Below are 27,326 nucleotides of genomic sequence, written 5' to 3' on the forward strand. Positions count from 1 at the left end.
ATGTGTCCAGATTTCCTTCCTTTTTAAAGTTGAATAATATTCTATTACTAATATATCATATTTTGCATTTCCATTCATCTGCCAATGAGCATTTGGGTTGCTTCCATGTTTTAGCTACTGTGAATCATGTTGACATGAACATGGGTGTGAAATATCTCTAAAATAACCCCTGATCTCAGTCCTTTTAGATATATACCCAGAAGTGGAACTGCTGGATCATAAGGTCAATCTATTTTTATATTTTTGAGGAACTGCCATACTGTTTTAGGCAGTGGCTTGTACCATTTTACATTCCCACCAACAGTGCACAAGGGTTCAAATTTGCTGTTGTTTTTTATAGTAGCCATCCTAATTGGTATGAGGCAGTATCTAATTGTGGTTTTAATTTGCATTTCCCTAATGATAAGTGATGCTGTGCATCTTTTCATGTATTTATTGGCCATTTGTATGTCTTTTTTTTTTTTTTTTTGAGAAATATCTATCCAAGTCCTTTGCCCATTTTTTAATCTAGTTGTTTGGGTTTTTTGTTGTTGCATTTTAGGAGTTCTCTGCAGATTCTGGACATTAATCCCTTATCAGGTATATGATTTGTAAATTTTCTCTAATTTTGTGGGTTGCCTTTTTACTGATACTGTCTTTTGATGCACAAAATATAAAAATTTTCATGAAGCCAAATTTGTCTATTTTTATTTTTGTTGCCTGTTCCTTTTGGTGTCATACCCAAGAAATCATTGCCAAATCCAATGTCATGAAGTTTTTACCCTATGTTTTCATCTAAAAGTTTTATAGTTTTAGATCTTACATCTGTATCTTTGATCCATTTTGACTAATTTTGCATATGATATTAGCTAAGAATCCAACTTCATTCTTTTGCAGGTGGATATTCAGTTTCCCCAGCACCATTTGTTAAAAAGACAGTCAATTCCTATTGAATGGTCTTAGCAACTTTGTCAAAAATCATCCTGCTATAAATGTGAGGGCTTTTTCTGAGTTCTCTATTCTATTCCATTGATTTATATGTCGGTCATTATTTCAGTATCACTCTGTTTTGATTACTGTAGCTTTATAGTAAAATTTGAAATAACAAGTGAGAGTCCTCCAGCTTTATACTTCTTTTTCAAGATTGCTTTGGCTATTAAGGGTTCCTTGAGATGCCATATTAATTTTAGGAGGGGTTTTTCTATTTCTGCAAAAATTGTCATTGGGCCCTGGCCAGCGTGAGTCAGTGGTTAGAGAGATCATGGGTTTGATTCCAGGTCAAGGGCATATACCTGGGTTGAAGATTTGATCCCTGGCCCTGGTCAGGGTGGGTGTAGGAAGCAACCAATTGATGTGTCTCTCTCACATCAATGTTTCTCTCTTTCTCTCTCCTTCCATTCCCTTCCACTCTCTCTAAAAATCAATGGAAATATATATCCTTGGGTGAGTATTAACAAAAACAAAGTCATTGGGATTTTGATAGGGGTTGCATTGACTTTGTAGATTCCTTTGGGTAATATTAACAAGTTAACAATATTTAGTATTCCAACCCATGTACATGGGATATGTTCCATTTATTTATGTCTTTAATTTATTTCAGAAGTTTTCATTGTATAAGTCTTTCACCTCCCTGGTTAAATTAATTACTAAGTATTCTTTTGGATATTATTGTAAATAGAATGGTTTTCTTAATTTTCTTTTTGCTTTGGCCATTGTTAGTGTTTAGAAATGCAACTGACATTTGTGTGTTGATTTTGTTTCATGCTACTTTGCTGAACTCACTTATTAGTGCTAATAATTTTTGTGTGTGGAATCTTTAGTGTTTTGTGGTGTGTGTTTTTTACATCAGATCATAGAATCTGTCAAGAGAGATCATTTTACTTCTTCCTTTCCAATTTGGATGCCTTTTATTTCTTTTTCTTGTCTAACTGATCTGGCTAGTGGTCAGAAATTCCAGTGTTTTGATGAATAGAAGTGGCAAAAGTGGGGATCCTAATCTTGTTCCTGATCTTAGAGGAAACGTTTTCAGTCTTTCACCATTAACACGTTAAGCGCTCTGTCAGTCACTGGTGATAGACACTTTACTTTCTGTCCCGAAGACAAAACAGGCTGGGCGCTTAACCTGTTAAGCTGTGGGCGTTTTTTTCATATGGGTTTTACTATTTTAAGGTAGTTGCCTTCTATTCCTAATTTGTTGATTATTCTTATCATGAAAGGGTACTGAATTTTGCCAAATACTTGTTCTGCATCAATCGAGATGATACCTTTTCTTTTTCCTTCTTTCTGTTAATGTGGTGTATTACATGGATCGATTTTCCTATGTTGAACCATCCTCACATTCCAGGAATAAACCCCCACTTGGTCAGGATGCATGATCTCTTTATTATTTATTTTTATTTTTTTATCCTCACCCGAGGATATATGTTCACTGACTTTTAGAGAGAGAGGAAAGAGAGAGAGAGAGAGAGAGAGAGAGAGAGAGAGAGAGAGAGAGAGATGAGTCAGAGATGAGACAGAGAAATATCAATCAGTTGCCTCCCATGTGCATCCAAAGGACTGGGAATTGAACCTGCAACTATGTATGAGTCCTGACCAGATACTGAACTCATAACCTTTTGGTATATGGGACAATGTTCAAACCACCTGAGCCACCCAGCCAGGACTATATGATCCTTTTAATTCACTGCTGAATTTGGTTTTCTAGTATTTTGTTGAGGATTTTGCATCAGTGTTTGAAAGGGATATTGGTCTGTAATTTTCTTATGGTGTCTTTGGTATCAGGATAATGCGGGCCTCACAGAATGAGTTAAAAAGTATTCCTTCCTCTTCAATTTTTTTTTTTTTTTTTTAGAAAAGTTTGAGATGGATTGATGATAGTTCTTTAAATGTTTGATAGAATTCACCAGTGAAGCAACAAGTCCTTTTCTTGCTAGGAGACTTTTGGTTACTGATTCAATCTCCTTACTAGGTATATATAGTTCTATTCAGATTTTCTATTTCTTAGTAAGTTTTGTGTTTCTAGCAATTTCCCCAATTCATCTAAGTTACCCAATTTGTTGGTGTGCAATTGTTCATAGTACTCATATAATCCTTTTTATTTCTGTAGGATCAGTAATAATGTCCCCACTTCATTTCTAATTTTAGCAATTTGAGTTTTCCCTCTTTTTTCTTAGACCATCTAGCTAAAAGTTTGTCTATATTTTCAAAGAACCAACTTTTGGTTTCATTGACATTTTCTATTGTTTTTCTATTCTCCATTTCTTTTATCTGTGCTACAATCTGTATTATTTCTTTTCTTTTGCTAGCTTTGAGTTTAGTTTCTTTTTTCTAGCTCCTTAAGTTGTAGATTAGGTTGTTTATTTGAGACCTTTCTTGTTTCTTAATGTGAGCATTTATAGCTATAAATAAATTTTGAAAAAGTCAAATTACATAAAAGGATGAAAGGCAAAGTTTTCCTATGTTCATTTCCCTAATCCCATACTGCAGAATTAGTCACTACTATCTAGCTATTTATCAAACTAACATTATATGTACTTTCTACGTGCTCTAGTCTATGAATTTATTTTATTATTTTACTCCTTATAACAATACTATAAAGTAGATACTATTATTATTCTCAATTTACTGATGGAAAACTGAAGCAGAGAGATGTGAAAGTAACACCACTATGTGACCTAGCATGCTGAAGGTAACACAACAGTGGCAAAGCCAGCATTTGAGCCCACCCAGGCAGTCTACTCTTGCTTATATATAAAAGACAAATAGGGTTAAATTAATTAGTAATAACATTAATCCAAACAAAGCAGATTACTCCCCTGCTTCAGATCCTCTAACTCAATTTGAATAAAATCCAAAGTCCTTTCCATTGCCTGTTTGACTTCATATGAACTGGCCTGGCCTTCTTCCCTAATCTGATCTTGTTCCACTTACCCCTGGGTCCCCATATCCCAGCTACACTGGTCTTTCTCTTCCTTGAGCCTATTAACTGTATTCCCGTTTCATGCCCAGCTTTGTTTGCTGTTGGTTCTGCTTGGAATGAACTCTCAGAGATCTTCATACAGTTGTCTCCTTCACATATTCCAAGTCCCAGCTCAGATGTCACCTTAGACAGGCCTTCTCTAACTGCAGGAGGCTGATTCCAGCAGGTAATAAATGCAAGAAGTTTCATCAAAAGGTTGATGGAAACTTGAGGCTTCAGCAGGGCTGAAGATACATATTATTGCCTACTGAGTGGCCGAAAAGCATTTCCTCACCTAAAGATTTGCATATATTATTGCCTGTTGCCAGACAGCTAAGGGCATTTTAATCTACATGTTATTGCCTCCTGCTGGCCAAACACTTGAACAGCCTAAGGCAGTTCCCCCAGTCTAACAATGCCTACTGTATACTAAACCTTAACCTTGGATATGTATATCTGCTTTGCTTTAGGGCAATTTGTGTTAATAAAGAGCAAGGGGTCCAGAGATTCAAAGAACTTGGTTACTGAAGCTAAGCACTCCTCTGGCTCCCCCGTGGATTACAAATTTATATTATATTTCTAGTCTCTTTATTAATTTACACGTAGCACCTTCTCCAGATTCTTGAACTCTTCTAGATGCTTGATATCACCCCAGCATTACCTAACCACCTGTAGAAGAGATCCTCTTTATTCTCTTACCCATCACCCTATTTTTCTTCACAGCTTTTAGCACTGTCTGAAAATGACCTTATTTGTTTATTTATTGACTCATTTATTATCTCTTCTCTCACATGAAACATAAGGCACAGGAGGCCAGAAGCATTATGTGTCTTATTCTCCAAAGTCTCACCCAACGCCTTAAACAGTTCCTATCACACAGCAGATATTCAAATATTAGACTTTGCTTCAGAAATTCTCTTAGACATTGTTAGCATCATCAACTTAAAATATATTTTAAATTTCTATAATTATAAGAGTAATTACAGAAACTTACATTGGAACTTTCAAAATAATATAAAGAAAAGATGTCCTTAAAAATCATGTAATATTCCTCTGCCCCAGGGTAACCAGTGTTCATGTTTGTTATAGTTTCTTCCAGCCTAATAGTATTCTACTGTTCTAATTCATATTTCTTTGATGATAAGTGAGGCAGAAAGTTTTTTCATTATGTTTATCAGTTAGTCATAGTTCTTCTTTTGTGACTTAGCTCATCCTGTCCTTTGCCTATGCCTGTGGTTTAATTTTTCATTCAGGTATGAGCTCAAATGTTTTTAGAAAGGTCTCCCTGATCACCTCCTCTAAAGCACATCCCCATCCCCTGCATTCTCCATCAGTTTGCCCTGTGTATATCCTTATAAAACACACCACAATCTGTAATTACCTATTTATCTATCAACTGTTTATATTCCCCACCCCTCTGGGATTATATAAGATCCATAAAGGAAGTAATCCTACCTATCTTAATCACCATTGTAGTCCTAGTAACCAAAACAGTGCCTGGAATATACTGGGAACAGGGGTTTAATAAACATCTGTGGGATGAGTGAATCAAAGCATAGAAAATTGGAATATATAAAATGTCCTAAAGCTCTGATTCAATCATTCTTTTAATAACCCTTCAGTTTAAGGCAAAATTAGAGTGTGCCATCTGTAATGTTTATTCATAATGTCCATACCTGATTGTTGGGCTTGGTAGATAAGCATTTTCCAAAGTAAAGAGTTTCTGTAACACAAAGGCTATTACATGCGGGCCCATCAATAACTCCATTCTTGTACTTGTCACACTAAACACAGGAAATAAAAAAGTAGTTAATAGAAAAATGTTCACAAGAAGAAACATAATAAATACAACATAAAGAGATATCTATATTCTTTAAGAGAAGGCTCCTCAATAAAAAGAACTCGGAATTGGATTTGAATATATATCCTTGGGTGAGTATATATATCCTCTGTTCTTTATTAGGTCTATGATGCTGAGAGACCTTGTTGAGACTGAGTTTGCATAGGATTTTGAAACTATTTTTCCCACTTAACATGGTCTGAGGTGGTATGGTACCTACTTTCTCCAAGAATAGGGGCACTCTATTTTTTTTTTTTTTAATATATTTTATTGATTTTTTACAGAGAGGAAGGGAGAGGGATAGAGAGTTAGAAACATCGATGAGAGAGAAACATCGATCAGCTGCCTCCTGCACACCCCCCACCGGGGACGTGCCCACAACCAAGGTACATGCCCCTGACCGGAATCGAACCTGGGACCTCTCAGTCCACAGGCTGACGCTCTATCCACTGAGCCAAACCGGTTTTGGCAGGGGGCACTCTATTTTTAAAAATAGCTCTCTGGTTTTAAAATAAAGTTACCTCTGTCATCCTTGACATCATCCAAAAATAAGAAATAAACTTGGGGTGGTGAACACACAATACAGTGTACAGATGATGTGTTCTAGAATCAACACCTGAAACCTGTAGAATTTTGTTAACTGGTGTCACCCAAATCAATTCAATAAAAAGGGAAAAAAGGAATAAAATTAAAAAAAGAAATGCAAACTCTACCTCTGATAAAATAAGGTACCAATGTAACCCTAAGACACAATAAATGAGAATGGCCTGCCAAATTCAGTGAAAATTACACCAGAGACCAGACGCATGCTGAGATTAAATACCTGCTCTGACCTCAATTCTCAGACAAAGCTGGCAAAACACTGCATGCACAGGAGGTACACCTGAGGAGAAGAACCATCACCCTGGTCTGCACTGAAGGTTTAAGGGACACAGCTGTGGGAACTTCCAAGGACTCTATCTGGCATCATGAAGTAGCAGGGCAAGGCAGTGCTGAATGATAAAATCCTTAAAAATGTTATCTGTGTTGGAGGTAGTCTGTTAATGAAACGGGTTGGAAAACACTATATCATGAACAGCTTGTAACTGCCAGGGAGATATGCAGGCTTAACCAGTCTGAGTGAGCGTCTCTGTCTCACCTTCTCTCTCACACACACACACACACACACACACACACACACACACTCTCTCTCTCTCTCTCTCTCTCTCTCTCTCTCTCTCTCTCTCTCTCTCTCTCTCTCTCGGCACAGCAGCTTCACTACAGGCTCAGTTCACTGCCCCAGTTGCTTCCTATAAATACTCAGTAGTGAGTAACAATCAAAAGAAAACAAATATGAGGCTTGTATAACAAATATACAAGATAAAGGAGGAAAGGAATAGGAAAAGCAAGTGTCAGATAAATAAAATTTCCAGAAAAATGTCATGAAGCAGAACAAATATTACTGTGAATTCAAAGGACTTAATGAAAAGGTTTAAAATGAGACCTCAACAGATAGTAAGTGCTCAGTAATAGCTATAGTTATTTTACATAGCCTAACTTTTTTTTCAAGTAAAAGGCATCAAATGCTTTTAAACACATAAGGATCAGAAAATATAACATCCAATAGCATCTCTTGAACCATTAGAGAATGAATTTCAGGCAACCAAGAGATGAATGGAGAAACTAAACATGAAAGCCAGTTGAAATGTTGGACTGGGATTAAAATAACTCTGGGAATCTATTTCTTAATAATTGTTCATACACTATCTGATAGTTAATAGATGCTTACAATGTGTCAGGCACTGTTCTTTTATTATCATGACAACAACCCTATTATGTCCATTGAACCTGTTGTTATATCTATGGTAAAAATAAGGAAACAGAAATATCTGTTAAGTAACTTGCTCAAGGTCACACAGCTCATTCTCTTTAGCACTACAGTATAGTGTTCAGAATGTTGACATTATAAACTACTAGGGGCCCGGTTTACGAAATTCATGCATGGGTGGGGTCTCTAGGCCTGGCCGGCGATCAGAGCCGATTGGGGCCAGGCTGATCAGGGCCAGGCCGGAGAGGAGGTGATGGTCGCTGGGCCGGGCACAAAAGGAACGGATGCCAGATGCCGATGCTGTCATTGTTGGCGCCCCGCCACTGCGTTCCCCGCCTCCCCCTCTCCTCCTTCCTTCACTGCCACACTGCCACTGCAACAGGTGGGCAGCAGGCCAATTGGGGCCTGCCAGCTGGGAGAGGGAGAGAGGGACAGGGCACGTGAGGTTGGCTGCTGGCCCTGAGGAGGGAGCCGGCTCTCGGTCCCCCTGTGAAAGGGGCCTCGTCTGCTCCCACCCACTCCCGGTTCCCCATCCCAGCCTGGGGTCTGCCAGCCAGGGGGAGGGACCACGGGAGGTTGACCAGCTGGGGGAGGTTGACTGTGAAAGCGCACTAGGGGGCAGCTCCTGCGTTGAGCGTCTATCCCCTGGTGGTCAGTGCACATCATAGCGACTGGTTGTTCCAGTCACTTAGGCTTTTATATATAGAGATGCTAGTAAAAGTAATAAAACTAACAAAACTCAAGGAGGGGACATGTAAGAACATGGCATGTGGCAAAAGAACGTTGATTTCCTTATCTTTACTATTCACGGTCAAAAGATAACATTTACATCTAATAAGTCAAATTATAGAGACAGAAATATATTCAAAAGTATCGAGAAAATCACTAGCAGAAATACTACTAATAATACATTGATTAAAATTAGGTGGAATAAAGACGATGGGATGAAACAAAGTATAAAATTTTATTATTGCTTCTAATAGGAACATAGCCTTTTATTTTTATTTTGTATTGGTTAATTCATTATTCTGCTTTCTTTACATTTTTTTCTAATTTAATAAATTTTTAATTCATCTCTTTTGTTTTTTGCCATTTATTAATGTAATTAAGACTTTAGCCAAAACCGGTTTGGCTCAGTGGAAAGAGCCTCAGCCTGCGGACTGAAAGGTCCCAGGTTCGATTCCGGTCGGGGGCACGTACCTTGTTTGTGGGCACATCCCCAGTAGGAGGTGTGCAGGAGGCAGCTGATTGATGTTTCTCTCTCATCGATGTTTCTAACTCTCTATCCCTCTCCCTTCCTCTCTGTAAAATATCAATAACATATATTTAAAAAAAAAAAGACTTTATATGCCTCTCTAAATAGTTCTTCAATTTTTCTTTAGCTTTATCTTTAGTTTCTGATATATTTTATTTTTATTGATTTTAGAGAGAGAGCAAAGGAGAGAAACATTGATTTGTTGTTCCATTCATTTATACATTTATTAGTTGATTCTTGTATGTGCTCTGACCAGGGATCGAACACAGAAGCATGGCACATTGGGACAATGCTCTAACCAGCTGAACTACCCAGCCAGGGCTCTGAAATATTTTAAAATATATATTATTGATGTTATTTCCTAGACCTAGATACTTAAATTTTCAATTTGCACTTTCTCTTTGGCTCAAGAATTAAAAGGATATTTAAAAATTTTCCAGATAGATTTTTGTTAATTTCAAGTTTTATTGTATTGTGATTGGAAAGTATTGTTTCTGCCCTTTCCACTAAGTGGGATATATTAAGGTTTGGGTCTGATGTGAGGACAGAAGAGCCCTGATAGAGATGGAGAGCCTTGCCCATGTGCAGGGTTAAGTGCCAACACCTAGGCGCTGTTGCCCTTCAGGTATCATTAGCAGGGAAGTTCCTAGGTGAGCCCTGAGCCATGCTTGCTTTCTCCTTCAGACCTGGTTGTAACCAAGAATATTAGGTCTCATCTTCATAGGAGGAGCAGAGCAATAGTTCTTAGACTCAAGTTTGGGAGGCGGGGATCACACAGAGAGATGCTCAATATTTTCTTCCCCAGGTTCAACTTGTAGGGATTTTTAGGAAATGCAGAACCATCTGTTTGGTATCTTTGCTTGGTACCAGACGGCCATCAATTTCATTGGCACGTTTATTTATTGAGGCAAAGGTGGTAGGAGTTCTGAGGCCTTATTCATAAGCTGGGATGAAACCTCTGAAAGGTATAGTTTAGGTTTCCCAAGGAATTAAGATTGTATGAACCACATCCTCTGACCACAAAGAAATGAGAAATCAAAATAAACACAGACGTGTGGAAACTAAAAAGCACATTCCTAACTAATTTGTGGACTAAGGGGGAAATCACAATGGGAATGCAAAATATCTAGAACTGAACAACAACAAAGGTATACAAATGAAAATCTGTGGGATGCAGCTACCCCATTCTTACAGGGAAACTGTCAGCTTTAAACACAATGATGAAAAAGAGAGAGACAATATAAGTAGTTAGCACTCCACTAAAGAGGCTTAAAAAACAACAACAAACCATTGTTATTATAACGATAACAGAGTAAGCTCCCCAAAGAAGTAAAAAAACAAACAAAACCCCCACAGAAATTAATGGAAAAAAAAGACCAATGATACAAAAAGCTAGTTCTTTTAAAACTTTAACAGAAGAAATGAACCTTTAGCAAGACTGATCATAAGAAAAAGAGGAGGCGCCCTGGCCTGTGTGGCTCAAGATGGTTAGAGCATTGCCCCAACACCAAAAGGTCATAGGTTTTATCCCTGGTTAGGGTGAGTGTGGAAGGCAACCGATGGATGTTCCTCTCACGCTGATGTTTCTCTCTCTCTCTCTCTCCACCCCCTTCCTTCTCTCTAAGATCAATAAAAATAATAAAATAAAAGAAAAAGAGGAGGCACAAAGATGCCTAGAAAAGAAAGGGAAATGATAGCGAATAATATAAACAACTCTATGGCAATAAGCAATTGAAATAAGCAATTTTTCTAGAAAAACATAAATAATAAAATGATGCAAAAAGAAATAGAAAATCTGAATAAGACTAATAAACATTAAAAAACTTGAATCAGTAATGAAAAATATTAGGAAGACCTCAGGGTGCGGTAAATGAAAACCAGGTAACAACATAAATGTCCATCAAGTGAGTGGCTGAATAAATGGTGGTATATTCATATAATAAAATACGATAAAATACAGTAATTGAAACGAGAGAATTTGGCCTATACATATCAAATAGAAAAAAGCTGAAAACAATTTCAAATGGAAAAAGTTGAAGAATATGTGCAGTTTAGTGTCACTTATTAAAGTTTAATAACATACAAAGCAATATTACATATTATTTATATGCCCCTATACACACAGTGAATGATGAAAATGTGATGGCAAGGACCCACACCAAATTCACGATGGTGGTTCCTCTGGGGAGGAGGAAAGAGACTATCAGGGAAGATCAATGGACTGTAGTAATTTTTCCTTTTTAAAAGTGAAGCAAATATGGTGAAAGGTTAAGATTTGCTAGTAGATGGTAGGTACCCGGTATTTATCATATTGTTTTCTATGCCTCATCACTGTTCTAAGAGCTTTTCATGCATATCTCTTTAATCTTTACAACCTCCCTACGAAAGAGGAATTATCTCCATTTTACTGATAAAGAAACTGACGCAAGAGTGGTTAAGAAGAGGTTAAGAAACTTGCAGAGCAGGTTAGTGGTGGTGCTGAAATCTGACTAACTCAGCTAGTCTGCCTTCAGAGCCTGAGCTTTTAACCACGGAGGTAAAAGAGCCAGAATGACTTATCCCGGAGAGGACTGCATAAAGCTGGCCTTATAATGGCAGGGTCAGATGCCCGTCCCAGGGCTCCTACTGAGGGGATCAGGTCATAGTCACCCGCTCTGCACAAGCACCAAGTGGGGCCAGGACTCCCACCTTTGTTTCCTGAGGACTTCACACACATGTCTGACATATCATCAAATGCATATAAAAAGCACTTGCAGAATGGATGAATGAATGAAGTGGGTTCTGGGTCTTTACCCAGCAATGGGGCATTTTACTATGAACAACTTCGGGGATAGGACCAACAGCTATCCCCTTCAACTGTTCTGATCTGTGGCCCCTGAGTCTGGAGGAACACTTCATCCATAACTCTGCCCAGGTCCGGTCCAGATTTAACCGTGACCCTTTTCACAATACCCATCTTCCAATGAATAAAGGCTGTGTATTTCCTTCCTGAGCCTAAATTCTTCCTCCCTTCTTTCCTTATGTTCCCAAATCTATCGTCATTTATGTTCATGTTATCTTCCCTGGTAGGAAGTAAAAGGATTTGAAGACACTGACATATATATCTTTGAACTTCCCCTCTAGCACAGAGTTTGGTATTTAAGTGTCTGATAAATTTTTATTCAATAACCACCATACAGAACATAGTAATTTGATTTTAAGACCTCATTGAAGATAAAATTAATACTTTTCCATAAAATTTAAAGCAAACCAAACAGAAAAGGACAAACCAATCCCTTATCAGTAAACTGTTAAGCAGTGAAGATAAGTCTGGCATTCAGCTACAAGAATCACATTCTTGTTTTGAGCAAAGGCCTCAAGCCAACCCTGCAGTCACAAAGATCAGGCTCTTCAACTTGTGGCTTCCATCCCGAACCAAAAGCAAATTTCCTTCAAGCTTGTTTAGAAAGGATGGTTAGCCACACACTGTTTTGTTTTGTTTTTCAGACAGGGCCACATACAACTACAATCACTGTCAGCAATCTGATCTTCTAGCTAAATAGACACAGATATTATAAAGAATGTTCAAGTTTACAATAGAAAACTCAGCAGAAAATGTCAAAGGTTTGTCCTTTCCTAAGATTTTTTTTTTATTACTACAATTTTACCATCTACCCTCGTTTGCTTGCACATACCTTGTAGTACCAGAAGATGGCGACCTTTGGCTAAATTTTACAAACCTCATCTAAATTGAAGGAATTTTCATGAACATGGAAATTGTACCAAAGGGGCAATAACAATGAACAGATAGATGCACAGTACTAGTTTTTAAATAATTTCCCAAGATTCATGTTCTAATAATGTATTTGAGGCAATCTTACCAATTTATCCTTACTTAGAAGAAAAGAGCAGAGGTGGGTTCTCAATAATGCCTGAAAATTTTCCAAGTCTCTAGTCAGCATCCTCTCCCATGCCCTGCATCAACTATTTAAAATCTTCACCATTCTCTGCACTCTCACTGTGTCTTCAACTTTTCATTTTCTCCCCCCTCTCTCCTGACTTCTTCCCCCCTGGCCATTAATAGTGCTCATTTCACTCTCCCCTTTCCTCTCTCTCTAAACATACAAACCCCGTCTTCTCTCTTTCCTCCCATTCTGTTATAATGTCTCTAATTTATTTTAAAATTCTTCAGTCTACACAGTGCGGCAGCGGTGGTGGTGGTGGTGGTGGTATAAGTGCATAGTCCAGATGCCACTAACATCCTACTCAGGAATGCAGGAATGTACAGGTGCTCAGTTAGGGTTCTAATGAGGTAATAAGGAAACATATGCTCCATATCTTGGTCAGGATTGATCCATTTCTGCCCCGGCCTGTGTGGCTCAGTTAGTTGGCGCGTCATACTGTACACTGAAAGGTTGGCAGGCTCGACTCCCAGTTCAGGCGTGTAAGAGAGGCTCTCTCTCTCTCTCTCTGCCTTCCTTTCTCAAAAAAAAAAAAAAAAAAAATCAATAAAAACATTTATAAAAAGATTGATCCATTTCTAAGATTTGTTAATTAGCAAATTATTGGTGACATCTGTGACCTGTTAAATATCATGGTGAATGTTAAAAATCGCTATTGGCGCAATTAAAGGTATTTAAGATACATGGATTGGCTAAAATATGAGATGTTCCCTCCCCTTTCACAAGAAGTTATAACCTTTATCTTTAAGGAAGTACCCAGAGCGAATCATTTTGCATCAGAGGCTCTCAAACTTTAGGAGTGTCAGGTCTCCTGGAGGTCTTGCTAAAACACAGACGTTGAACATGTCTGAGAGTTTCTCACTCCTTAGCTTTTAGGTGGGGCTGGAAATTTGCATTTGTAGCAAGTTGCCAGATGATACCATTGCTGCTGGTCAAAAAGAGACATTGAGAATCACTGGTTCGGAATTTCTACTTCCCTGATGCTCATTATAAGAGTAATAAGCTTGCCCCTGGATATCATTGCTTCTGCCTTGAGCAAATCTTTCATGCCAACTGACAGAGCTCCTAAAATGACAGTTAGAACTTCGATGAGTTTAAAGACGGATGATATGAAATGCTGTGTGACTGCTTGTAAGTAAATATGTGCTGAATCAATACCTAAATATGTAGCAGAAATTATTTTCATTATAACCTAGAATTTGGTTATATGGGCGTATTGATACTCACCCATAGCAAACATTTTCACTGGCTGCTATCATCTTTCAAAATAGAATCTAAGGCACATGCATGACCAAACTGGATTCGGTTAATTTAAAACTATGTCCCAACCAAAAGGTAGAAGCAACCCAAGGGTCCATCAATGGATGAATGGATAAACAAAATGTGGCATACACATATAATGGAATATGGTATAGCCTTAAAAAGGAAATTCTGACATATGCTACAAGATGCACTATGGAAAACAGTATGGACATTCCTCAAGAAATTAAAAAACAGAACTACCATATGATCCAGCAATTCCATTTGTGGGTATTTATAAGAAAATATGAAAACACTAACTCCAAAAGATATATGCACCCCTATCTTCATTGCAGCATTATTTAAAATAGCCAAGATCCTGGTGTTTTTTTTAAAAAAATATTTTTTAAAATATATTTTATTGATTTTTTTACAGAGAGGAAGGGAGAGGGATAGAGAGTTAGAAACATCGATGAAAGAGAAACATCGATCAGCTGCCTCCTGCACACCCCGCACTGGGGACGTGCCCGCAACCAAGGTACATGCCCTTGACCGGAATCGAACCTGGGACCTTTCAGTCCGCAGGCTGATGCTCTATCCACTGAGCCAAACCGGTTTTGGCTAAAAAAAAAATTTTTTTATTGATTTCAGAGAGCAAGGAAGAGGGAGAGAGAGAAACATCAATGATGAGAGAGAATAATCTATTGGCTGTCTCCTGCACTGGGGATCAAGCCCACAACCCTGGCATGTGCCCTGACCAGGAGTCGAACTGTGACCTCCTGCTTCATAGGTCGACGCTCAACCACTGAGCAATACCGGCTGGGCCTGGTTTTGTTTTGTTTGTTTATTTTTGGCTAAATCTAGCAACACTATTTCCAGTCTCAATCATGTGCTTCTTGTTTACTTTTCCACATCCTCTACTCCTCTGTAAGCACCTTCAGGGCGGGTCGCATTCGGTACCTCCAGGCTCTGGCACAGGGCTATAAGCACAGAACTAAAATGACATGGTGTTTTATTACTGGCTTGTTTCTTCCAAATGGCTTTCACCCTTAGTTTCTCTAATGCTTCTCAGGAACGATGTGAGTGATTCCAATAACACCATTTGTTTCAGGACCACAGTGAACATCACGTGACACAAGAGTGCAGCATAACACATGAGGGCCACCAGAAGGGCCGTTATAACTTAACCCGTAAGATTATTCTTAGAATAAAGCTTATGTTTGCTGAGATTTAAAATAAACTTGTTCAGTAAACATTTGTCTATAAATTCACAAAGAAAAGATTGGCAACCTAACTCAAGGTGGCACACAGGAAGATTAACATTTTCTTCAAAGGAAAAAATTAAGCTTGTACATACTTTATTTTTAATTTATTTTTACTGATTTCAGAGAGGAAGGGAGAGGGAAAGACAGAAACATCGATGAGAGAGAATCACTGATCGGCTGCCTCCTGCATGCCCCTCACTGGGAATTGAGCCCACAACCTGGGCATGGGCCCTTGACCGGAATTGAACCCGGGACCCTTCAGTCTGCAGGCCAACGCTCAACCCACTGAGCCAAACTGGCGAGGGAAGCTTGCTCATACTTTAAAAACAGTATGTTCCAAGGAGATTGGTTCCATATATTTTAAAAATATAGGGTAATGGAACAAAATGAACTTTTGGAGTCAAATAATAATGATTAATCCTCAGCAGATGCAAAGCTAAATGAAATAATTAGTTATGTACTGCTATCTAACTGGAGACATGGCTCCAGGTATATTAAATCTAGTGTATGTTAAGCTACTTGTTTAAAGCACCAAACCATCATCTCTAGAAATTAAATCTTAAAAGAGGCTGTAATAAAATTTAGAGGCTCTTCCATCTTTTAATGCTTCAATTTTAAAGTAAATGCTAATATAATAGCCACGAAGGTTAACTGAATGGCACAGTGATTCCTCACTAGTATCCAGGTAGACGCTCTCTCTGGATCATAGAGGAATGTGCCGAAAATATCAACATTAAATAATGTCCTGAAAAAGGCATAGAAGGAAAAAGCTCTATTCCTCCCTCACTTTCTTCCTTTTCTTTTCTTTTCTTTTCTTTTCTTTCTTTTCTTTTTTGTTAATCCTCATCTGAGGATATTTTGTCCATTGCTTTTTATTTTTATTTTTTACTTGTTTATATTGGATTTTTATTGATTAAGGCTTTTTTTTAATAACAAAATCTTCCAATTTTTTTTTTTCAAGGAAATGTAACACTGAAATCAAAACCCACCAAATATTGGGATTCCCCCAAAAGAGTAAACAGTAGACCAATATCTCTCAAGAAAGTTTAGGAAAAAAGAAAGCTAAATAAAATATTGAAATGGAATCCAGAGTACATCAGAAGAAATACATACTTTGTCCACATGTAGGATTTTTTTTAGTATTGCAAGGATGTTTCAGTATTAGGAATGATATGGTTAGGTACCTACTATTTTATTAGCATCTATATATATAAAAGCCTAAGTGACCAAAATGACCCGGCTGGTCACTATGATGTGCACTGACCACCAGGGGGCAGATGCTCAATGCAGGAACTGCCCCCTGGTGGTCAGTGCGCTCCCATAGTGGCAGCATGAGTGGGCGGTGGTGGCAGGTGCAGTGGGGCGGCGTGGTACCCGGCCCCACCTCAAGCTCCTCGTCGCCGCCGCCTGCTGCTTCGTGCCCTACTATATCCCCCGCGGGGTCCTGGATTGTGAGAGGGTGCAGGCCAGGCTGAGAGACGCCACCGGTGCATGTATCCGTGCACTGGGCCGCTAGTATTAAATAAAATTGAATTAAATTCCAGTAGTAGCCAATAAAGTTAGACGAAAAAAATAAAGGAAATTGGAGAAACAATTAGTGGAGTCCCATATTAATTTATAGCCATCAATTCCTTTGACATATAAAAATCACAATTAGAAAATATAAGGGAAGAAAGAGCCCTATTTATAATGGAAATTAAAAAACTAAAATACTTTGGAAAGAACTTACCATAAAATGTCAATAAGAAAACTGTAAGACATTACTAAGGGACACAATAAACTTGAATTAATAAAATGTATACCTTGCCCTATCTGGTTTGGCTCAGTGGATAGAGCTTTGGCCTGGGAACTGAAGGGTCCCGGGTTCGATTTTGTTCAAGGGCACGTACTTTGGTTGCAGGCTCCTCCCTGGCTGAGGCCCTGGTCGGGGCTTGTGCAGGAGGCAACCAATCGATGTGTTTCTCTCACATCGATGTTTCTGTCTTTCCCTCTCTCTTCCACTCTCCTAAAAAATCAATGGAAAAATATCCTCAGATGAAAATTTAAAAAAAAAATCTTAAGTCGAACCATCATAAATTGAAGACCATCTATATGGTGAAATAATCACCACAATAAGTCTAGTTAGCATCCACAGTTGCAACTTTTTTTTTCTTTTGATAACTTTTAAATCTACTCTCTTGGCAACTTTCAAATATACAATACAGTTTTATTAACCTTTTAATACATGAATTAATTTTATCCTCACAACCATTTGATGAGACACATAGTATTAATCCTCATTTTGCAGAAGCTAAATAACTTGCCCAAGCTTATACGGCTAAGGAACGGCAAAGGTAGAGCTCAAACCCGAAGCTCTTTTATTCCAATGCTTATGCTTTTAACCACTACAATAGATATGACCCCTCACACACATGTGGAGAGAGAAGAAAAAAGACAGAGACAGATATACAGAGAAGAAGAAATCCACGTAAGCTGAGACAGATTGTGATTTTTAGTCCTCTGGAGACTTTAATTTCACTTTACTGATGAATCTCAGAGAAGGGTGGGAGGGGAGGGGCAGGAAGAGATTAAGCAAAAAAATGTATATGCAGATATGCATAACCCATGGACAAAGATAATAGTGAGGTGAAGGCCTGGGGGGCGGGGGAGGAGCAGAGTGGAGGGGTCATTGGGGAGAAAAAGGGGGACATCTGTAATACTTTCAACAATAAAGGTAAATTTAAAAAATACTAATTGATAAGAAATAGATGGAGAGCATAAGTTTTAATAAAAATTTGAAAATGATGAGAAAATTTTCTGAGCCTAACGTGTATCTTTTCACTAAGTCTGGCTTAAAAAAAAATTGTAGTTTCTCTGCATTTAGGAATTATGTTCTTAAAACCTATCAAAACTAGTAGTACTAAGACAAATAGTACTAAGACAGTACTAATATTGCATAGGAATTGTTTGATTAGAACTAAGAAGGAAGCAGAAAAAATATTTTTAAGGTATATATTAAAGGTTCTAAGAGCTAATAAGATATTACTTGATCAAGATATGGGAGAGGATAAGATGCGAAAGAGATGAGCCTAGATTTTGTGGCTGCACTTGCCCTCAGATGTATGACCTGAAACAGTCCTATGGAAGATAAAAATCCAGTTCAGTCCTTACAAGGGTGGGAACTTGGTACACCACGCTTTGGGCGGTGACTCTGAAGGCTGAACCCCAGGGGTAAAGGTGAGCTGGAAGAACTTTAGAGAGCCTTGGCCAGTGCGGCTCAGTTGGTTGAGCATCCTCCCATGCACCAAAAGGTCACAGGTTCATTTCCCATCAGGTGAGGGTGCACTCCCAGGTTGTGGGTTTGATCCCCAGTCAGGGTGAGTGCAGGAAGCAACCAATGGAAGTTTCCCCCCTCCCTCTTTCCTTCCCTTCCCTCCTTCCTCTCTCTAAAATCAATCAAAATATATAAAAAAAAAAAAAAAGAAAAAGAAAAAGAAAAGAAAAAGAACCTCAGAGAGATGAGCTGACTCATAGCTTCTTTTTTCCTTGAGGATTTTGCCAATACTGGGCATGAGCGGAGGTCCGAGCTGCTGCTGGGGATAAGAAACCAGTGAGCACTTTAAAAATAGGAAACTAAGGGAGCCTCAAGCATACAGCCAGTTATCCTGTTGGGATATTTGCCAAATTCTGAGGCCTTACAGAATGGGAGGCTGAAAACCTCATTGGAAAGCCTTTGAAAAGCAGAGCAGACATTCTGGCAGTCTCACAAGATACAGACTCGAGTTATGAACCTGCCAGAGGGAGAAACCCCAATGAATTCCCAGGCTCTCAGTTAAAACCCTTAGAGGCCTATGCTCTTGGAATGGGGATGAGCCAAAAATAGCTGGAGCAAAGAGAGGGTTGCACTAGAGGTGCAACCAAGCCTCCAGTCCGAACAGTCCATGATTGGGTTAAGATGATCAGCTACCATTATACTAACTGACTACTAGAAGGAAAGGAACTTTTATCTGGAGGCAGTACGTAAAAAATTGCAGGGCAGGCCAAAAGACAAAATGATAGGACCAAAAACAAGAGGTAAGCACGGACAAAAGAAGCAGATCCACAGATGATCCAGACACTGGAGTCATCCAAAAAGGATTGTAAAATAACTATGTTCACATCCAAGAAAAAAGGTAGAGAAAATAAATAAAACAACAGATAATTTCAACAGAGAATTGAAATATATTTAAGAGAATTAGCAAGACAATATGGCAGTTCCTCAAAAGTTAAAAATAGAACTACCATATGATTCAGCAATTCCACTTCTAGGTATATACCCAAAAGAATTGCAAACAGGGATTCAAAAGCTATTTGCACACCATTATTTATAATAACCTAAAGTTGGAAACCACTCTACAGTTGACCCTTGAACAACACAAATTTAAACAATACGGGTCCACTTATAAGTGGTTTTTAAAAAACTTACACTTAAAAATAATTCCCCTCTGCTGTTACACTTCTTATATTAGTAATCCCCCCCACTTGCTTAGTTAAGAAGCTGTAATACTCCTGAGGAAAAACTTTTAAAAAATCCTGGCTGGATTTTAGAATACCTAGAGTTAAATTGATTTTTATTTTCTTAGAATTTTGGGAAGCTCAGATCTCCCTGTTTTATGTTCCTATAACATTTGCTATTGTAATATTTATCTTACCCTCCTGTAGTTCCTCATTTTCTTCCCTCCTATAAGTTTGTAAGGTCAGGATGTCTAGTCCCCTGCTACATGCACACACCTAGCACCACTGGCTTGGGTTAAGATAACCACTCAATAATTATAGAGTCTTTAATAAGTGATAATAATTGGAATCCAAACAATCATTACTACCAAAAATATAATTCTCAGATTAAATGTTTTAATATATATATTTTTTAAATATATTTTATTGACTTTTTACAGAGAGGAAGGGAGAGGGAAAGAGAGTTAGAAACATCGATGAGAGAGAAACATCAATCAGCTGCCTCCTGCACACCCCCTACTGGGGATGTGCCTGCAACCAAGGTACATGCCCTTGACCGGAATCGAACCCTGGACCCTTGAGTCCGCAGGCCGACGCTCTATCCACTGAGCCAAACCGGTTAGGGCATAAATGTTTTAATATCATTTACATCAGAATATATTAGCAGAAAACAAGGAGTTAAATTTACTTAGCCTCAAACATTTAAAATATAAGTGCTATGGAAGCAATGATTAGTACTAGAAGTCTTAGACTGACAGAGCAATCTTCCAGAGGTATAGCCAAATGTTAGAATAGAAATTAAATAATAAATGAATGTTTATGTTTTTTAGATAAATTTCTGTTATTTGAGAATGACTACATTTATTAAAAAAATGTATTCTGGAAAGGGTGCCTGTGTATAACACTTTCAAACTGTAAACGAAAAAACCATGTGATTAGAGTAAACCCAACTTCAAGTATATCTATAGCTCTATATATACATACTAGAGGCCCGTTGCAGGAAGATTCTTGCAAGAATAGGGCTTCCTAGGGCCTATTTCTGCGGCCCGAGTGAAGCAGAGAAGGGAGTGAAGCCTGCCAAATAATGGCTTTGCTCCCTTCTCCACTGCCTCGCTCCCTCCCATCTCCGCTGCCTCGCTCCCTCCCTTTGCTGCTTCGCTTGGCTTTCTTCTATGATGTCTTCAGTCTTCGCTCCACGCCTGCATATGCAAATTAACCGCCATCTTTGTTGGGTTAATTTGCATACTTGCCCCTGATTACTGGTGGGCGTAGTGGAGGGACAGTCAATTTGCATGTTTCTCTTTTATTAGTGTAGACTAGAGGCCTGGTGCACAGCCCTGACCGGTTTGGCTCAGTGGATAGAGCGTCAGCCTGCGGACTGAAGGGTCCCGGGTTCGATTCCGGTCAGGGGCATGTACCTTGGTTGCGGGCACATCCCCAGTAGGGGGCGTACGGGAGGCGGCTGATCCATGTTTCTCTCTCATCGATGTTTCTGGCTCTCTATCCCTCTCCCTTCCTCTCTGTAAAAAATCAATAAAATATATTTAAAAAAAAAAAAATAGAGGCCTGGTGCACAAAATTCATGCACGGGGCGGGGGGGGCGTGCCTCAGCCTGGCCTGCACCCTCTCCAATCCGGTACCCCTTGGAGGATGTCCAATTGCCAGTTTAGTCCTGATCCCTGCACCTAAACCGGCAGTCGGATATCCCTCTCGCAATTTTGGAGCACTGGCTCCTAACCGCTTACCTGCCTGCCTGCCTGCCTGATCGCCCCTAACCACTCTGCCTGCCTGATTATCCCTAACCCCTCTGCCTGCCTGCTTGATCGTCCCTAACCCTTCTGCCTGCCTGCCTGATTGCCCCTAACCCCTCTGCCTGCCTGCCTGATCACCCCTAACCACCCTCCCCTGCCAGCCTGATCGCCCCTAACCACCCTCCCCTGCCAGCCTGATTGCCCCTAACCACTCTGCATCGGCCCCCACCACCATGGCTTTGTCCAGAAGGAGGATGGGATGACCAGAAGATGTCTGGTCTATCCGGTCTAATTAGCATATTACCCTTTTATTAGAATATATATCTATATATCTACATATACATATGTAGATATATAGATATATATATACACATGTATCTTTTAAATATATTTTTATTGATTTCAGAAAGGAAGAGAGAGGGAGATAGAAACATCAATGATGAGAGAGAATCATTGATCAGCTGCCTCCTGGGGATCAAGCCCGCAACCCGGGCATGTGCCCTTGACCAGAATTGAACCTGGAACCCTTCAGTCTGCAGGCCGACTCTGTATCCACTGAGCCAAACCAGCTAGGGCAAACTTCAAGTATATTTGAAAAATAAAAATCCCTCTTTGTAATGATTCTCTCACACTAGTTTGTATTATGTATGTATTATGTATTTAGACTTCTGAATATTAGATTTTCCTAAGTGGGGAATAGTCCTACCAAAATGCTAAGAAGTTCAGCACAACTCTACGGTCAAAATTAACTTTTACTTTTTGAAAATGTTATTATATATATAAGTAGTAAATATAATGTTATTAATCCAGGTTTTTCCATATACCAGGAAATAAAGAATACTTACTATTATTTTCTTACAGTCCTTTCCTCTGCATAGTTCTGAATAGGTGGAATACTGCACATATATAATCCAGCTTCCAACAAAAACTGCCAACCAGGAAAAGAAAAGGTATTTCATCCGCACATATGAGAAACGAGCCTGTGAATAAAGGAGCACATAACAGTTATTCATTCAGCACCAAGTCAGCACTCACTGTCTTAGAACATGATTTCCCCCCCTTTTTCGAAAGACCTCAATATATATTCTAGGCTTTCATATGGCAATTCTCCTAGAACAAAGTGTACTTTCACTGAATTCAAAGAGTACTGGTCTTAGAAAAGGAAGCTCCTTGGTCCTGCCAACAAAAAGGGAAACAAAATACCCTTTAAAATGTATAACCTTTCAAATACCACCAGCACGGAAAGCTACTTATTAAGCACAGGCACGCGCACCATGCTACCCTGGGCACCCTGTAAGATCAGGTACAGAGAGACACACTTCTTATCTACTGCAAATTTACAGAAGACTTTCAAATAAGAATCTTAAAGTTCTTTATGGATCATAAAGATAAAAATAATTGTGTTTTTAAAAAATAAGAACAAGGCCCTAACCAGTTTGGCTCAGTGGTGCAGGGGTGGACAAACTTTTTGACTCGAGGGCCACATTGGGTTCTTAAACTGGACCGGAGGGCCGGAACAAAAGCATGGATGGAGTGTTTGTGTGAACTAATATAAATTCAAAGTAAAGGAGCGGAGGGGAGAGCAAGAGAACCCTCTGCGCTTTCGGCTCCGCAGGCCTTATAGAACAGCCGAACGGGCCGGATCCGGCCCGCGGGCCGTAGTTTGCCCACGGCTGGGTTAGAGCATTGGCCTGCGGACTGAGGGGTCCCAGGTTCAATTCCAATCAAGGGCATGTACCTTGGTTGCGGGCACATCCCCAGTAGGAGGTGTGCAGGAGGCAGCTGATAGATGTTTCTCTCTCATCGATGTTTCTAACTCTCTATACCTCTCCCTTCCTCTCTGTAAAAAATCAATAAAATATATTTAAAAATAAGAACAAGGAATTTGGCTAGTTGTCTAATCCCTCACAGTGGTGTACAACCAGACTAAGAAAATAAACTCCTTTTTCCCTATTGCAGTGGTCGGCAAATCACGGCTCGCGAGCCACATGTGGCTCCTTGGCCCCTTGAGTGTGGCCCTTCCACAAAATACCATGGCCTGGGCAAGTCTATTTTGAAGAAGTGGCGTTAGAAGTGGTTTAAGTTTAAAAAATTTGGCTCTCAAAAGAAATTTCAATTGTTGTACTGTTGATATTTGGCTCTGTTGACTAATGAGTTTGCCGACCACTGCCCTACTGTATGCAGTAAGGCCTTATGTTCCTTCTTTTTAACTAACCAAATGCTTCAGCTCATAGATATTCTGGGAAGTTGAGAACGTTACAACTATTAAAGGAGAAATGGTTGGAGAAGAAAGTTTAAGACATATAAAGGATACATTCCTCCTTTACAAGATAATTGGTAAAGGTGCACAATAGGATCCTCTTTGCACTGTTTTGCTTGCAGTGCGCTGGTGTCTAATTGCAACTTGGGCCAGTGGTACCTTTTCTCCATCAACCTGTTAACAGAAGATTGGTGCCACCAATCTAATGTCAATAGGTGTCCTCATCTGGGGTGTCGTAAAAAGAGAAACTTTATTCGGGTGAACAGTTTTGCAAACCAAGGAAACAGCCACCCGTGGAAATTGAAAAGTACATGCTCTCCTCTCCACAAAGGGGAGGCTGGCTTGTATAGACCATGTGCTTGCCCTGGTTCTAGATTGGTCCATTTTTATGCAAATAAGAAATCCAAGAGTGTAGCTTGATTGGTACAAATAGTAGTGTTCTGATTGCTTGGAATTTTAAGTCCTGATTGGTTATTATGAAACTGCTCTGATTGGTCCGTAAAGATGCAAATGAAGATACAGCTGTGCAGCTCCAATTGGATGAGGCAGGTCTCAGCCTATTGGTTGAATTACGATTCCAGGAACTTCTCTATAAGGTACAGCTCATGCAGCAGAAACTCAGCGCAAGAGGCTAGCAGCTCAGTCTGAGGCTTTTCCCTGATATGCAGTGTGCATGAGAGGCCGCTGTAAACAATGGCTGCTAGACTCCAATTATAAATTTGGGCCTTGTTAATGACAAGTATATTCGTTTTGGACAAGTATATTCTTTCTTGGGATCACCAAAACCACACATCAAACAGTTTAATCTTCAAGTGTCAGTTGGTCAAGATAATTTGGCATTTCTTTTTTGAGTCTGGAGCTGCAATGGCCTGGTTTTATAAACAGTAGAATTTAGGACTATGGAGAGAATTGAGCAGAATAAATTAAAGATATGTAAACAAACAACAAAAAGCTAGTTTTGCTTTTAAAATCACAAGCCAGTTTCTCACACTGGGCAACAGTAGGATACTGTGAGACTGTGAGCATACAGTGAAAGCAGAAAGAGATGAAAGAGAAATAAAAGTGCACCTGCAGAAGACAATGAGTGCACAGGAAAAAGAGACTCAGGAAATACTGAATTCAGTTGGCCCTATTTATGGTTTAGACATCAGTCTTTGTTAGGTTAACAGATGGTGAATCCCATTACCAAAAAGTTTAAGTACAACAAATTCACAGTTAAATAATAGGGTTATAAGCTTTATTATTTTAATTTTATTAAGTTACAAAAAATTCATTTTAATGCAAGGCATTTTGTATACTCTAAATGAATCCAGTAAAAAGAAAATTCAAATTAAAATCACATAAATGACAATGGGAATATATACCAAGAGGTTTGTTTGAAAGACATTTAAGACTATTTGGCCCTAATTAGAGGTCTGGTCATCAGACAGAAATAGATACATAATACGTGATGAGGCTTAAATATGATTAAATGACATAATACCTATATAGCATAAGTTCATTCCTAGACACATAAAAATAGTCAACAAATGTTAGCTACATCAATATGCAAGGCACTAAGCAAAAAGCCAATAATGCTGTCTTCATGATTTGATCACTACCTTCTTTTTTGAACTTGCCAAGAAGAAAATTGAATCTGAATCTGATGAAGCTTTTATCTCTAACTGCTAGTTTACAGGAAATACAGAAGACAGAGGAGCATAAGTGAAGTTTAAGTGACACGATTAGGATACAATCAGCAAACTCCAGGCTGTGGGAAACGCTGCAACACACAACCCAGTTTCTTCAAGAAATAAATTACAAGGGGGGAAATAAAGAGAGGATGGGAAAAACTAAAGATTAAAAAATATTTAAGAAATAAATAAAATAATCACAATATGTACATCTTTTTGAGTCCTGATTCAAATGAAAATATGTGGGGGAAAATGACATTTATGAAATAATTAAAAATTCAAACACTGACAGGATACTTGGTGGTATTAAGGGTTTATTTTAATACTTTAGGTATGATAAGGGTCTGTGGTAATGCTTAAAGAAAAGAGCTCTAATATTTTAGGGATAGCTACTGAAATATTTATAAAAAAAATTGATATACCTGGAATTTGCTTCAAAATAATATGGGAAGGGAAAAGTATGAGGAGTATGGTTGAAATAAGATTGGCCATGAGTTGATAATTGTTCAAGCTGCGTGATGGGTACATGACTTCTTTTGTATATGTTTTTCTCTAGTGATTTAAAAATTTTTATGTTGTATAGTAAGACATACTGCCACACCAGGATACCACCTTCCCACGCATTCATTCAGCAACTATTTATTGATTGTCTACTATGTGCCAGGCACTTTCAGCACATCTCCAGTTAGGGCCAAACACATAACAAATTTACTACACAACTACCCTTTAAATAGTTAAAAGTGCAATGTGAAGGACCATAGCATGGCATAATTTTACTTTTAGAAGTCTAACCTTATATTAGGTTAATATTTTACATGATTTCTTTGAGACAGGATTTTACTAAAACAAGATTAATCTTTTTTTAAAAAAAATGTATTTTATTGATATTTTACAGAGAGGAAGGGAGAGGGATAGAGAGCTAGAAACATCGATGAGGGAAACATCGATCAGCTGCCTCCTGCACACCTCCCACTGGGGATGTGCCCGCAACCAAGGTACATGCCCCCGACCGGAATCAAACCCGGGACCCCTCAGTCCGCAGGCCGACGCTCTATCCACTGAGCCAAACCATTTTCGGCAAAACAAGATTAATCTTGATTCATTTATTAAAACAATCAGGGAAGATAAGACACTATTTTCTTTTTTCCTCTCCTTGCTCCACAGTAGGAATAAGTCACTGAGAAAAGAAAAACAACACAGATCCTGCTGCTGAGTAGGGTTCTCGCCCAGTTCAAGATTTGGGCCTGTCTTTCCTTCTTCTGGACACCCACCTCAAAAAGCCTAGTGATGTCCACTGCCCTGCAGATTCTCCATCAATAATCATTCAGGTTTTTGTACAAATGTTCAATAAAACCCATAACATTCTTTCTAATGCACAGTATGCTTAATGGATGTTGAAGACTTGTGTATTTCTCCCTCCTGCATATCCAATTTAATAAATTGAAATCATTTTGCTTTTCTATATAACTCAAATAGCTACATTTTAAATTTTCTCCGGCATATGTTTAAACTGAAAAACATCCTGTGAACTGGCTTGCCCGCTGAGTGCTCGCCATGATACAGAATGCCAAAAATTCTGGAGAGGAAGTTAGATTTAATGACATTCCCAGCAGGGTACTGGGCATCACTTGTTGTAGACATAATGACAAAAGGAGTGAAACACATTTTTATTCCAGCATGCCATGGAAAATAACGGATTTAGGTATAACACAAAATGGTACAAGGACCTTCATGTGTTCTCTAATATCTACAGATCTTGCTACTTCCTATTTAAAATAATGATTGAAGAAAAACAGCCGTAAGTGACATGTGTAGCTATTAGCTAATTTTATGCCCTGTGTAGTACTCACTGAAATGTTTCCAGTGGTCTGTTCTGTACCAATGA

At 38.8% G+C, this 27,326-nt stretch overlaps 1 protein-coding gene across 1 annotated transcript in view; it reads right to left on the bottom strand.

Annotated features, from left to right (window-relative positions):
* The window catches only part of DIPK1A (divergent protein kinase domain 1A), a 136,183-nt gene that overhangs the window by 2,878 nt on the left and 105,979 nt on the right, over nucleotides 1–27,326 (bottom strand). Inside the window, exons 2-3 of the mRNA XM_080655656.1 lie at nucleotides 22,354–22,488; nucleotides 5,614–5,721 (exon numbers count right to left, since the gene is read on the bottom strand). Of these exons, the coding sequence (XP_080511782.1) occupies nucleotides 5,614–5,721; nucleotides 22,354–22,488 (243 nt within the window). The remainder of the gene's footprint in view (nucleotides 1–5,613; nucleotides 5,722–22,353; nucleotides 22,489–27,326) is intronic.

The sequence above is a fragment of the Plecotus auritus genome (genome assembly GCF_963455305.1).
Source record: "Plecotus auritus genome assembly, chromosome: 2".
NCBI lineage: Eukaryota > Metazoa > Chordata > Mammalia > Chiroptera > Vespertilionidae > Plecotus > Plecotus auritus.